Below are 14,660 nucleotides of genomic sequence, written 5' to 3' on the forward strand. Positions count from 1 at the left end.
GGCGCCTACGCCTTAAAGTATGCCTCAATTAGCATAAAAGTAGTAGAATAGCATAGCAACTGTTTGCTAATTTTACTTGAAGTGACTGGTAGCAATCAGCTGCATATTTGCTTGCGTCATGTTTCAATGTTTTTAATTAAATTTCACTTTTTTCTAAATAAATTAGCAGTGACACTCATACTGTGCTCATAGCTAGACTTTATACTGCGTTAAATCCCTTAAGCGCCAGTCGTTAGTAATTTGCTTTGAATTTAATCAGTTTGGCTCAATAGCGTTGTGATCTATTTTCCTTACCGCTGGGAGTAGCTGCGACTTAATGACACTTTGATGACTGCGCTGCGCCGCAAGGTTGATTTTAATTAGTATCTACGGCTATTGGATACAGGTAAAATGATTGCTGAGAAAATTATATAGGATTGCGCACTTTGAAAATTAGTGCGGAATTTTTAATATAAAATTAAATTAAAAACTTTAAACTTTCAGATTAAATTTTCTACATATTTTTCAATAAAAAAATATATGATATCTTGTCAAATAAAAAAAGTTTGTATGGCAGCTATATGTTATAGTAGTTCGATTTCAACAATATAATCAGAGATTGTAGCGCTACATCGGGCAATAATCTATGCCGAATTTTGTGAAGATATCTTGTGAAATACAAAACTTTTTCATACAAGGACTTGAGTTTTGTCAATCTGTTTGTATGGCAGCTATATGGTAGAGTAGTCCGATCTGAACAATTTCTTCGGCGATTGTATTATTGACTTAGACAATTAGTCTTGCCAAATTTCGTGAAGATATCTCGTCAAATAAAAAAGTTTTTCATACAAGCACTTCATTCCGATCGTTCATTTTATATGGCAACTATCTCCTATAGTAGTCCAATCTAAACAAGTTTTTCAGAGATTATAGCGCTGTCTTAGATAATACTTCAAGCCGAATTTCGTGAGAATATCTTGTCAAATAAAAAAGTTTTCCACACAAGGACTTGATTGTGATATTTCAGTTTGTATGGCAACTATCTCCAATAGTAGTTCTATCTAAACAAATTCTTCACAGATTATAGCGCCGGCTCGGATAATACTCTATGCCAAATTTCGTGAAGAAATCTACTCAAATGAAAAAGTTTTTCATTCAAGCACTTGAGTCCGATCGTTCATTTTGTATGACAGCTATATATTATAGTGGTCCGATATCGACGGTTCCGATAAATGAATAGCTTCTTGAGGGATGAGTGGAGGTGTGCACAATTTCAGAGCGATAACTCAACGGACGGAGTGACGGGCACAGCTTAATCTACTCAGCTCGTCACACTGATCATTTAAGGTCTCCGACGTTTCCTTCTGGATGTTACAAACTTCGCGGCAAAGTTAATTTATACTGGTTAAGGAACAAAAAACAGGCATGGAAATATTTTCAAATAGAGAAAACAGTTCTGGAAATATTTTCTGAATTTATTTATTGGGTAGTCGAAGAAGTCTATTCGTATTTCTAATCAAACTTCAAATTATTTTTTTATATTTATGGTATAATGAGCTTTAATGAACCAAATATGTAGCATTTTGGTCGACCACTTTTTGCCATTTTTCCGCTCGAGACATTATTCCATCAGTGTAAAACTTTTCTGGTTTCTCGGCGAAAACCTGCGACAAGTAATTTTCACAGGTTTCGCTTGAAGCCAACTTTAATCCATTAAGGGAGTTCTGCATTACTCCAGGTCAGGGCTATATGGTGATGCACGAAAACTTCTCAGCCAAGCTCTCACAGTTTTTGCCGAGTCATCAAAGATGTTTGTGGTCTAGCGTTGTTCTGATAGAAGAGCCCTTTCAGTCTGGCCATTTGCTTCAATCTCATTAGTTGTTTGCAGTAAAATGTACAATCAATCGTTCGACCAGGTTGGAGCAGCTCATAATGGATGATTCCTTTCCAATCACACCAAACACTCAGCATAACCTTTCGAGGCGTAAGTCCTGGCTATGCGACCTTTTGTTGAGCTTCACCACGCTTGGACTATGATCTTTTTCGCACATTATTGTCGTATTTGATCCACTTTTCATCTCCTGTTACCATTCGCTTCAGAAATAGTTCGATTTTACATATTTCATTATAGCAGAGAATCGCAGATGTTAATTCGGTCCATTCAATTTTTCATAGACAATTCGTGTGGTACCCAAACGTCGAGCTTCTTTTTGTAGTCAGCCTTTTTTAAATGGTTCAAAACCATTTGATGATGAATGTTAAGTTCCTTAGCGATGTCATGGCTGCTTATGTGACGGTCCTGGTCAATCTTTTCCATAATTTCATCGACTTTTTCAACGATAGGTCGACCAGAGCGAGGTGCATTTTTCACATCGAAATTTCCAAAACGAAGGTGAGCGAACCATAGTTGTGCTACACGAACTGATACAGCATCGTCTACGTAAACTTGACAAATTTCATTGGTGGCTTGCGCGGCATTCTTCCCTTTTTTATACAAAAATTTCAAAATATAGCGAATTTCTTCATTATTTTCACTCATTTTTGAACAGCTGTAACTTTTTTTCAACTTCCCCGAATTTAATTTTTTGTTAAATTTTGGTTAAATGAAGCTTAAAGTCTCATCAATACTATACATATGGTGTGATACAATATGATTGGTAGCACTGGAGATATACGTCTGCAACGACATCTATTGACAAAATACGAAAAGACTTTTTCGACTAGCTAATACGTTAAAAAGGCGTGGTTTTAGACCGATTTCGCCCATTTTCAAGCTATAAGATTAGATTGTCAAGATAATGTTATGCACCAAATTTGGTTGAAATCGGTCGAGGAGTTACTGAGGTTACTGGGGTGTGAAAATTCTACCAAAAGTGGATGGTACGACGTTCGTTGTTCAATTTTTATACCGATGTGGACCTAGCTTATAATATTTATGCTAAAATTTTATGAGCTGTCATTGATCCTCAGATAGTTATTTTTTAGTTTTCTTAAACCTAACCTTTATATGGAGAGTGGGCGTGGCTATTATGCGATTTCAACCACTTTCCATAGTTCAAGGAATGTTGGTAAGATTATTGCCATTAAGTCTAGTTGATATTGTTTTGGTAGTTTTTGTGCAATATACACATTGTATTAAATATTTGTGAGAGCGTAGCCATGCCCACTTTTCAAAAATTTCGAACCACCGGTGTTCTCCTCTTGACTGTCATACTCTGTACTAAATTCTGATCATGTAAGTGTACGAACATACACTGAATTTAATTGCTTATAACAAAATATGTCTTCACTTTATCAAATTTCACGCATACACGCCTCGAAGTATGCAACAATTCAGGGTTAACCAGCGGCATTCCAAACAGCTGCGCCGCCGCCGCCACAAAGTGCTGCTTACAAATGCGATTAAGGACAACAAAAGGGCACAACAATTGCTGCTGCTGCTGCTGCTGCACGTGCATCTATGCGTGAGCAAAAATGTCGATAAATATTACAACAACAACAACACTGCACAACAATGGCAATAACATGCGTTGAAGCATGGGAAAACAACAAAAACAAGAACTTTTATCACCGCAAGAAAGTTGAGCAGCATAACAATATGAGCCAACAACAACAACAATCGCAGCACACAGTTGACAAAATGCCTTTGGGAGGCTGATGAAAGTTTAAAAGGATCAATGCTTCGCATGGAATTTCAATTTTATCCGGCACGTGTGCGTATGCGAGCGTGTAGTGTGTGGCGAGCGGGCTGCACTGAGCGAAAAATGTTAAGTGGAAATGTATTTTTTTGGACTGGAGCATAACGAGGTCATGCTAGAGCCCGTAATTATGTGCGCAGCACTTTCTAACGGTACCATTATTTTTATGAATTTTTTCTAGAGCTTTTATTGCAGCGCTGACATGTCAACTGCTGCAGCACATAAGTCAATATCGACACACTAATACAACAAAGATGCGAAACACAGCACCCTCGAGCAAGGACGCGCTCCCTTTGCAGGCTGTCATTACCGGAAACAAACGGAAACTATTAAAAACTGGGGTCACCAGTGCAGCCAGCGCACGAGGAGTCGCTCATTACAGAGCAAACAATGCCACATCCAGCATTTATATATGTACATACGTGTATATAAATATGTATATACACATACATATATACTATATATTTCCGTATATATGAAAGTAGTGTGTGTGCTTGTCAACCAACTGCAAATTGTCAACATGTCAAGGCTTAAATGAGACAGAAATCAGCGAGCATGAAGCCGTTGTGGCGGCAGCAGCGGCAGGAGAGGCATGAGAAATTACGCTTATTGCTTAAAATGTACGCTGCAACCACAATTGTCATATATTAAAATTTTCAACTTATATCTGTGTGTGTGTGTGCCCTTTTAGGTTTTTAATGAGTTAGCAAAAGGATATGCGGTTTAAGATATGGTTTTTATTACACTTTAAAAGTCAAATAGCTTTTTATGAGACAATTTTTTTAATGGCATGTGGTTTTTATGAATGCCTTAGCCTTGCTTATTGTTGTTATAGTAACTGTTAGTTTTATTACTCAACATATTGATACTAGACTACGGTTTCTGCTTTTTCTAGCATAAATTCTGGTATATCCAAGGACACTGGCCGAAAGTCTTGGTCTGTACTCAAGAGTAATTGTGCGTGCTCTTAGGGAAACTTTTTAGTAAATATTTGAGTTTTTCGAATTATGACGTTCTTAGACTAAAACAAAAAATAATGTAAACTTCGGCTGAACCGTAGCTGTAATACCCCTCACAAATACAAATGCTTCCTTACAAGCACTTTGATCGTACAGTTTGTATGGCAGCTATATGCTATAGTAACTCAATCTGGACAATTTTTTGTGAGATTGCGCTCATACCTTAGGCACTAACCTCCAACAAATTTCATCAAGATATCTCATCAAATGAAGAAGTTTTCCATACAAGCACTTTGTTCCGATCGTTCAATTTGTATGGCAGCTATATGCTATAGTGGTCCGATATCAGCGGTCCCAACAAATGAGCAGCTCCTTGATGAGAAAAGAACGGATGTAAAATTTCAGAACGATATCTCTAAAACTGAGCGACTGACGGGTCAATTAAAAAGTCCACGGCCTGCCATAGTAAAACAAAATTTTTTTGCAAAATTCGTTTTTTTTTATTCAACTCAGTACCCTTCAAGGTTGAAACACTGATCCAACTTTTCGATACAATTTTTGTAGTACGATTTTTATTTTGTTTCAAAATAGGTCTCAGTTTCAGCGATCATCTCTTCATTCGACGAAAATATCTTCTCAACGAGCATTCTTTTGAGATTTGAGAACGGGAAACAGTCGCGGTAGGCCAGATCTGGAGAATATGTTGGAACCGAAAGCTATGCGAAGCTCAATTCATGGATTTTTGCCATCATTTTCATTGACTTGTCACGCGGTGCATTGTTTTGGTGTAACAGTTCCTTCTTTTCCTTCAAATGCGGCCATTTTTCGGCGATTTCGTCCTTCTGATGATCCAGTAACATTATGTAATAGTCGCTGTTGATAGTCTTTCCTTTTTCGAACTATCCAATAAAGATTATTCTCTGCGCATCCCAAACTACAGACCAAATAAACTTGGCAGCCGATTGTTGCGTTTTTCCACGCTTTGCAGTGAATCCATCGTACACAGTCCACTCTTATGACTTTCGATTGGATTTTGGCGTGAAATAATGGAGCCATATTTCATCCATTGCCACATATCGAAGCAAAAACTCGGGTATATTGCGCTTGAACATATCCATACACTGCTTCGAATTATCAAATCGTCGTTTTTTTTATCAAAAGTGAGCTCGCACGCCACCCACTTTGCACAGAGCTTTTTCATACCCAAATATTCGTTCACAATACATCCAATACGTTCCTTAGACATCTTTCGAGTCTCGAGTTATCTCAAACAACTTCGCTATACGGCTGTGCAAAATTATTTTGTGGTCCTTTTTGTTGTTTTCGTCGATAACAACCTCTTTTGGGCGTCTACTGCGTTTATCGTCTTCGTTGCTCATTTCACCACGTCTAAACCTAGCATACCCCTCCTGGATGGTTGATTTTCTTGGGGCAATGTCTGGAAACTAGTCATCAAGCCAAGTTTTTGCCTCAACTGCATTTCTTTTCCTTTTTACCCATTTCTTTCCGAATAATGGTTGATTCAGTCAAAATGATATAATTCACAAACTAATGATCCGACAGCTGACAAATTTATACATGCAACAAGTTTAAGGTTAGGTGAGGTTAGGTTAGGTTAATCTGATAGGCCAATAAGCCACGCACAGACCAGTTTTGTCCTTTGCGATACCAGATGGAGTTCAGTTACTAAGTCCAAAAGAAGTAGTCATTCTTAAGGATGCCTGCGCTTGACGCGAATTTTAACAGACTCTGCCTGAAGGTTAGGGCTAACTGAAAATCATACGGGTTTAATTCTAGTAGCGCCATCTATGTATCAGCACGGAGACATTTCCTTTGACCTGTTATAACTGATATTTGAAAAGCTGGTTTGGTTGGAAAAATCTGGTTTTAAATTCAAAATAGAGAAACATTTGGTACTTATTACAGATGCCCAGAGAGTTATAAAGATTAGAACTAAATTGCTGCTTTTCTTATTTTTCTTCTATTTTGAATCACTACTCAGCATTATTTCCATGCCTGCAAGTTATCTACTAAACCACAACAGCTGATGATAATACATTAATTCAACCCCGGCTCATGTTACATTGTTTTTGTATACTAAAGACTCTACGTCATTTCTGCACTTTCCTTCAACGCGTGTCTTTTTCTGTATTTCTTTCCCCACTTTCGCATTACAAATAATGCAGTGCATTCGAATGAGTATTTTAACCTATTTCTCCCGTGTCATCATGGACATGCCTGGTGTGTTTATCTTTACTCCCGCGGCCCTTACCGTCGACGCGTTAAATTTTGTTGCAAATCTCTAATGAGTTTTTTATATGCTAATGCATTATTTGCAACATGTTGCAACAGTGCGAAATGCCATTTACATGTCATCACCATTTTAATGAGTTACTCGTTATTTTTTTCTTGTGCAAGCTGCGTTTGTGTTTGTATTGATGTCGGAGGACATGACTTCAGCGTTATGTAAACAATAAGTCATTCATTTTTTAAGGAAATAGAGTGGAAAAGTGTGGAAGAATTGTGTGAAAAGTAAAAAAAAATCATGAAATTAATTTAAGACATTTCTACTTTTTAGTCTGAATTAGAGAAGCTTTAAAGCTCAGCCAAAGCTCGTTCTCGATTTATACCAGAAAGCAGATTTATAAGAAAATATAATCATATTTTAAGCAGAAAGTGTCTTTTTCCAATGGTTTGCAATAAAAAAAAGTTCAAAAAAAGTTTTCTGAATTGAAAATAAATTTTGAAAACATAAGTTTTTTAAACTTTTAAAGCATATTATTAAAAATTCCTAAACTTCGATTATTAAACGTGGTGTGTAAATTTCTAATTTCTGATTTTCTATTCTGAGTTAGAGAAGCTTTAAAAGCTCAGCCAAAGCTCGTTCTCGAAACTTTTATTACAGAATGTAGATTTATAGGAAAAAGGAATAATATTTTAAGCATGAAGTATTTTTTTCCAATGATTTCCCATTAAAAAAGCTAAAAAATAATTTTCTGAATTATAAATAAATATCAAAAACTTAAGTTTTTAAAACTTTTAAAGAATTTCAATCAGCAATGCATTGTTCAATAAATTAAATTTGATTATATTGAAATAAAAATAGTTCTATTATTTGAATCTTCGGTTATCGAACTTCGCAAACTTTTCGATTCCGAAAGCTTTTTTTTTAAATATTTAAAAGAATTTCAGTTAGTATAAAGTTTTGTTCAATAACGGTTGTTTGTAAGTTTAAAAGAGTCAGATATAGGGTTATATAGGATGTCTGTCTGTCCGTCCGTCCGTCTGTGATTCCGTCCGTCCGTGCAAGCTGTAACTTGAGTAAAAATTGAGATATCATGATGAAAAACGTATTTTTTCCATAAAAGGTTTTCGAAGATGGGAAAAATCGGCCCACTGCCACGCCCACAAAATGGCGGAAACCGAAAAATAAAGTGTCATAACTAAGCCATAAATAAAGATATTAAAGTGAAATTTGGCACAAGGGATCGCATTAGAGAGGGGCATATTTGGACGTAAGTGTTTTGTACATATCTCGGAAACTACTATAGCTATGTCAACCAAACTTATAGAGTCGTTTTTCAGGCATTTCCATATGCAGTTCAGAAATGGAAGAAATCGGATAATAACCACGCCCACCTCCCATACAAAGGTTATGTTGAAAATCACTAAAAGTGCGTTTACCGACTAACAAGAAACGTCAGAAACACTAAATTTTACGGAAGAAATGGCAGAAGGATGCTGCACCCAGGTTTTTTTTTTAAATTGAAAATGGGCGTGGCGTCGCCCACTTATGGACCAAAAACCATATCTCAGGAGTTACTCGACCGATTTCAATGATTTTCGGTATATAATATTTTCTTAACACCCTGATGACATGTACGAAATATGGGTGAAATCGGTTCACAACCATGCCTTCTTCCAATATAACGCTATTTTGAATTCCATCTGATGCCTTTTCTGTATAATACGAGTATATACATTAGGAACCAATGATGATAGCGGAATAAAACTTTAAAAAAATACGGTATTTGAAAAATATGTAAATGGCGGATAATGAAATCTCGATTATCACTTTATCATGCGAGAGTATAAAATGTTCGGTGACACCCGAACTTAGCCCTTCCTTACTTGTTAATAAATAAATTTATTAATATAAAAATTAAAATAATATTAATATTTGAAACTTCGATTACCGAACTTCACAAATTTTTCAGTTTTGAAAGCTTTCATTTTTTAAATACTTAAGGCAATTTCAATTGCTAAAAAGTTTCTAAAGAATTAGACAAAATAAAATTGATTACTTTGAAGCTTGATAACAAAATCAAAAAACTTTAAACTTCGATTATCAAACTTCGTCAGCTTTTCAACTACGAAAGCTCAATTTTTATACTCTTGCAACCCGTTGCTGCAGAGGTCAAAAGTTTGTTTTTTATTAAATTAAGAGAAAAATTCTATTCACGCTCAAACGTGAAAATATTGAAAAAATTACTGGTAATAATTTGACGACCAAAACTACTTTTTATGCCTGTTATATAAAACATTCCACAAAATTTACTTTTAACATATATTTTGCCATTACCAGCAACTTCAACATGCTCGCTCTTTCCCAACACTTTTCCAAGTACGTAAGAAGTATGCCATAACAAGCTGATGCGTTTTTTTGCTTTTGCACAGCATACATTCTGGCGCCACTGTCCGGCGTGGTCGCGCATATAAAAATATCTCCATTTGTCAGCCAACGCTTTTTTTGCACATAGCGCGGTCACACTTTACGACGCGGCACTTTTAGCTGCTCGTAAGCGCAAACAAAGTGGAAATATGCGCTGAAAACTATGCTAGAAAAGTGTGTTGAACAAGAAAAAAAAGGCGGTGAAGCAACAGTCCTTCAGTGCTATAGAGGATGCGTCAACTTGACTCAAGTGTTTGAAGATGCATTAAGATGTGTAAAACCCTTTCGCTTACTACAATAATGGTCTTTGAGTTTAATGGTAAAATTTTGGGAAAGTTGTGTGGTAAGTGCTGGCACCTATAAATATGCAAAACATAAAAAAGGCTTGATTTTAGGGAGTTTTGTGGAAAAATTTATGCATAAATGTATGTGGAGTAGGTGCCGAAAACTTTTTTTTTTTAATTACAAGCATTTTTACTACATTTTAGTGTGCCGATAAGCTAATTTTTTATATCTATAGCATACATTTAGGCGTTTATTTGTGTGTATATTTATAGAATACTTTTGTTATTTGGAAAGATATCTTGATGAAATTCCACACAGATCATTATTCAATACAAAGCTTCAATGAAGAACTCGTTCAGATCGGACCACTATAGCATATAGCTGCCATACAAACTGACCGATCAAAACCAAGTTCTTGTACGGAATACTTTTTTATTTGACAAGCTATCTTCACAAAATTTCGCACAGATCATTATTCAATACAAAGCTTCGATCTCTGAAGAAATCGTTCAGATCGGACCACTATAGCATATAGCTGCTATACAAAACGATCGTTCAAAATCAAGTTCTTGTATGGAAAACATTTTTATTTGACAAGATAATCCTTTTTTATTTGATGAGTTTCTTCACGAAATTACAGACCTTTTTTAATGCATAGCCACAAGCTCCAAAGAAATTGTTTAGATCGGACCACTATAGCATATAGCTGCCATATAAACTGACCGATCAAAATCAAGCTTAAGCTCCTCTTATACTCATTTATACTATAAAAAATGGACCTTTGAAGGGTATTATAGCTTCCGTGGAGCCGAAGTTAAATTTTTCTTATATTAAACTTAATCTTTGTCGCTTTGGCGAAATCAGATATTTTTTCTTCCATTTTTTGGCTTTAAACAAAAATGGCTTTCACGAATTTTGTGCCAGTCGCTTTCATCAGGCAACCGCTTATAGTTCCATTCAATCCTCAGCCATTTTCGTTTTCCCTCAAGTTTGTTTGTTTATTCTAGACTCTGTTAGTTTTGTGTTTATATGAATTTTTAACTTTTCTTTTTATTTGTCATTATGCATTTCCGCCCCATTCAACAGCGCTTCCGCCAAGCTTTTTGGTCTGGCCAGCTAGATTTTATGATTTTGACGCCATTGTTGGCGTTTTGTATTTTTTAATATTTTGTTTTGTGCTTATTTTGCTTTTCTTGTCTTTCCTTCCTACTTTGTAGCCAAACTGGCGCCAATGAAAAGTTTCCGCTTAGTTTTCAATATTTTATGCGCTTAAAGTGGGTTAAAGGGGATTTTCTAAATATTTACCGTTTATTGGAAATTGTAATTTGATGTTTGGGTTGAAGAGTACAAAAATTCATTTTTATTTAGTAATAATAATTATTTAATACAAAAGATAAAAGTTCAAGAAAGTGATGACAGATTTCCAAAAATATTATAGCCTCGAAGTCAAACCACTTTCACAACCCACTCACCTTCATATTCCTTTCGTTTCTTGCGCAAGAAAGACGCCGTCATGTGTAGGCCAGCACGTGCGGCCAACGCTGAGGCGCGACTTCGCACGCTGTTACCGCTTTGCTTTGACAACACCGACGCACGCGAATCCTTACGTCGCTTCGATCTATGCCGACGGCACACACCACCGCCACCACCACCGCTACCACCATTACCCATTGCATTCGACGATGACAGCGTACCCGCCACCGAGGCAGCCGACACCGAGCCCTGCTGCTGCAAACCACCATAAATGGACGCCGAATGCGAGGCGAGCGGTGTAATCGGTGTATGCAAGTTCGATTCATCCGAATCGATGAAACCCAAATTACTATTGGCACTATTGAGATTGATGCCGCCGCTGAAACGATTGCCGCCCACACCACCACCACCAGCACCACCGCCACCACCACTCTGTCCGCTGCCAGCGAAACCACCGAGACCGCCGATGCCAAAGCCGCACACTGTCAAACTGCCGCTACCGCCACTGTGCGCCGCCGAAGCGGCCAAAGACGCTGACGTGGATGCGCCAAAACGGCCCGATAGCGAGGCGGCCAACTGTTCGTCCAAACCATTTGTGGTGTTCTGCGCCAAATTCTCGATGGACTCGAAATCGCGCGTCAAGGCTGGTGGCATTGAATGCCGAAACCATGAATCCTGTCGCTGTGTGATGCCTTTGCGCTGGCGGCGACGCTGTGAGACGCCCAAACCGGCATTATTATTGGCTGACGCTGCAGCCGAGGCGGCGGAGGTGGTGCTGGCCGCCGTGGCCAATGTGTCTGTGTTGCTGACACTCACATCACCGCCGGCATTAGCGCTGATGGCGGGTAGTAATGAGGATTCCTGACTGCGTAGCTCCAAGGATTGACGACTGAAGCTAACCTCGCGCGACATGTCGAAATGAGGGCCTAGCGGGATTTCAGCAGTGACGATTCCAATTTAAATTAACGGTTGGATTGGCTGCCTTTTTGCAGTTTTAAATAATTTTCGAACTTGGTTTTTTTAGGAAATATTTCGTACTTCTTTTTGAGAAATATTTTTTCGCTTTCTATCTCACTCACTCTCACTACGCATTGTTACTTCATAAAGGCACTTTTTGTGGTTTTTTCGCAAACTTTTTCTCGATTTTTTACTTATTTTTTATCCTTTAATACTTTTATGGTTTTGTGTTAATATCAGCAAAGCAAGTGAAGGCACATTTTAAGTCAAATATAATGTTTTTTTTTTGTTTTTGTTTTTTAATCTTTATACTAATATATTTTCTGGCACAAGTTAGGCAATAAAAATCAGCGCGCAATTTTCTTCACATTGTCAGTGTGTTCTCGGCACTTTCCACTTTACTTCATTTGTCGCGTTGTTGTTGGCTCGTAAATCCTACTGCCAAAAAGCATAAAACAGTTTAACATACACACATATATTTTTGGCTAACATTGCACGATTTACGATTTCCTACTACCATTTAAGGCTTCATACATATATACTTAAGGTTTCATACATATATATCATCGTACATATATACCAAATATATTGGAAGAACGCTGCGCGGGTGTAAGCTTGAAGCTCTGGCAAGGCGTTCTAAAAATATGCAACTTTTGCTACAGTGCAGTACGAAAGTCGAAGCATACTTTTGGGCCTGACGACTTTTGTTGTGTTATTGTTGTTGCTGCTGCTACGGCTGCTTTATTATGGCTTGTTGTCACTTAATCGACGAAATTTGGACAAACGACAATTTCAACGTTCGATTGAGTGCAGTGACTTGTCAGCTCAAGTTGCGCACACTTTTCGCAGAATCTCAGCGAGCCGTCACACTCTTTATCCCTCTCCATAATGTTCACTTTGTCGACTTGAGGTCAGTTGCTTTAAAAGGAGTATAGTTTTTTGGCTCGCTGCCGAACAGAATAAGCGAAATAAGAGAAATACGAAGCCGTCTTTATATAATTTGCTGCCCTTTGACCCCATGGCGCGCTCACTCTCATTATAGTATCTTTCGAGTTACATATTTTTATTTACATGTGATACGAATGAACTGAAATGAAATTGCTTTGTGTAGCACTTATAACCTTTTATTCCTTGCTCTACAACAGTTGATTTAACTTTTTCCAATACGTTTATACAAAAGTTCAATCAGTATTGGAAATGAGAATGTATAAATACGTATATGAGTATACTAATATGTAGGTTAGTAGCAATTGTACTTCCAAGTGGCCAATCAATAACTCTGCTACAAATATGTAAGCACGTTTATACTTGAACGATTGTATTGAGTAAGACTTTCGCGTTCCCACATGATTTACTGGCTAACGCAAATGAAAAAACTATCCATAACTATTAGCCGAAATTGTCCGTGTACATAAAATTTAGCACTTATCTATCATACAGACGAAATAATACTAGGCAAATAAAAAACAAATAAAAACGTATTATCCGGTATTATCCGTGAAAAAAAACTGATTTTAGCGCGTAAACAAATGAAAAAATTCCAGTTAGATATTATTTAGTGTTATTCGACAGTGGAAACAAATGAAAAAACTGCAATTATATATTATCCGGAATCATCCACGTAAATATATTATATTATTTATCTATGCCATTTGAAAAGTAATATTACTAATTTCAATAAATGTTTAAAACTTATTATCCTGCTTTATCCGTACATTAGAATGCGAGTGACACTACAAAAAATTATAAAATTTCACTTAGATATTTTTCAACGTTATCCGACAGTGAAAACAAATGAATAAATTTCAATTATATGTTATCCAACATTATGCGAGTGCATACAAATTTTTGATTCGTCACTCCGAAATTCGAAATAATATCAATAATTTGAATATATGATGGAAAACTTATTATCCGATGTTATCCGTGCATCAAGAAACGTTGGTATCTTGCAAGGGAATATAAAAATAGTTATTCGCATGATTATAATATATCATTTGTATATTCCATATACATACATACATACATATGTATGTATAAAGCCAATTTAAAGTTTGAAAAAATAAAAATTTTTAACCTTTTACCAAGGTTATCAAAAAATTGTCTTTTAGTACTATCCGAAATTATTCGCGATAATACAATGGACAATTTTTCTATCATATATGACAAATAATAATACTAAATTTCAAATATGTATTATCCGCTGTTATCCGAACATAAAAATATGTTCCGAATTTTTCTAAAATACATACGAGTGTAGTCTTAGTAACAGCCAATGTGTAAGGGCATATGCACGTATACTTTATGTATGTAAATTTACTTCATAACTTACTATTTCTGGATATTCCTTTTACAATTTGAGTTCAATTTACTAATTGTTTATTATTAAAATATTACAGAAAAATTCTATATGGGATATTCGGATAAAAGCAATAAACACTTTTCCATTGCTTTCGAAATCTCTACTTTTTTGTAATTATTTTTAAAATATTACAGAAAGAATTGTATCCGAGTTATTCGGATAAACAGAAAAAACACTTTTTGCATGAAACCAGATCTTAAATTTAAAATTTTTCCTTTTTTCAAATTATATTAAAAAACTACAGAAAGAATTATATCCGAGTTATTTGGACAATC

General features: G+C 36.3%; 1 protein-coding gene across 7 annotated transcripts in view; it reads right to left on the reverse strand.

The window, feature by feature from the left end:
- LOC126755135 (probable phospholipid-transporting ATPase IA) overlaps positions 1-14,660 on the reverse strand; it is a 133,812-nt gene that overhangs the window by 97,108 nt on the left and 22,044 nt on the right. For 5 of the 7 annotated variants that reach the window (XM_050467489.1, XM_050467488.1, XM_050467486.1 and 2 more), the window contains exon 2: positions 11,066-12,461. The exons of the other annotated variants lie outside the window; for them this stretch is intronic. In XM_050467489.1, the coding sequence (XP_050323446.1) occupies positions 11,066-11,978 (913 nt within the window). In that variant the 5' untranslated portion in view covers positions 11,979-12,461. The remainder of the gene's footprint in view (positions 1-11,065; positions 12,462-14,660) is intronic. 7 annotated transcript variants of the gene reach the window in all.

The sequence above is a fragment of the Bactrocera neohumeralis genome, chromosome 4 (assembly GCF_024586455.1).
Source record: "Bactrocera neohumeralis isolate Rockhampton chromosome 4, APGP_CSIRO_Bneo_wtdbg2-racon-allhic-juicebox.fasta_v2, whole genome shotgun sequence".
Taxonomy (NCBI): domain Eukaryota; kingdom Metazoa; phylum Arthropoda; class Insecta; order Diptera; family Tephritidae; genus Bactrocera; species Bactrocera neohumeralis.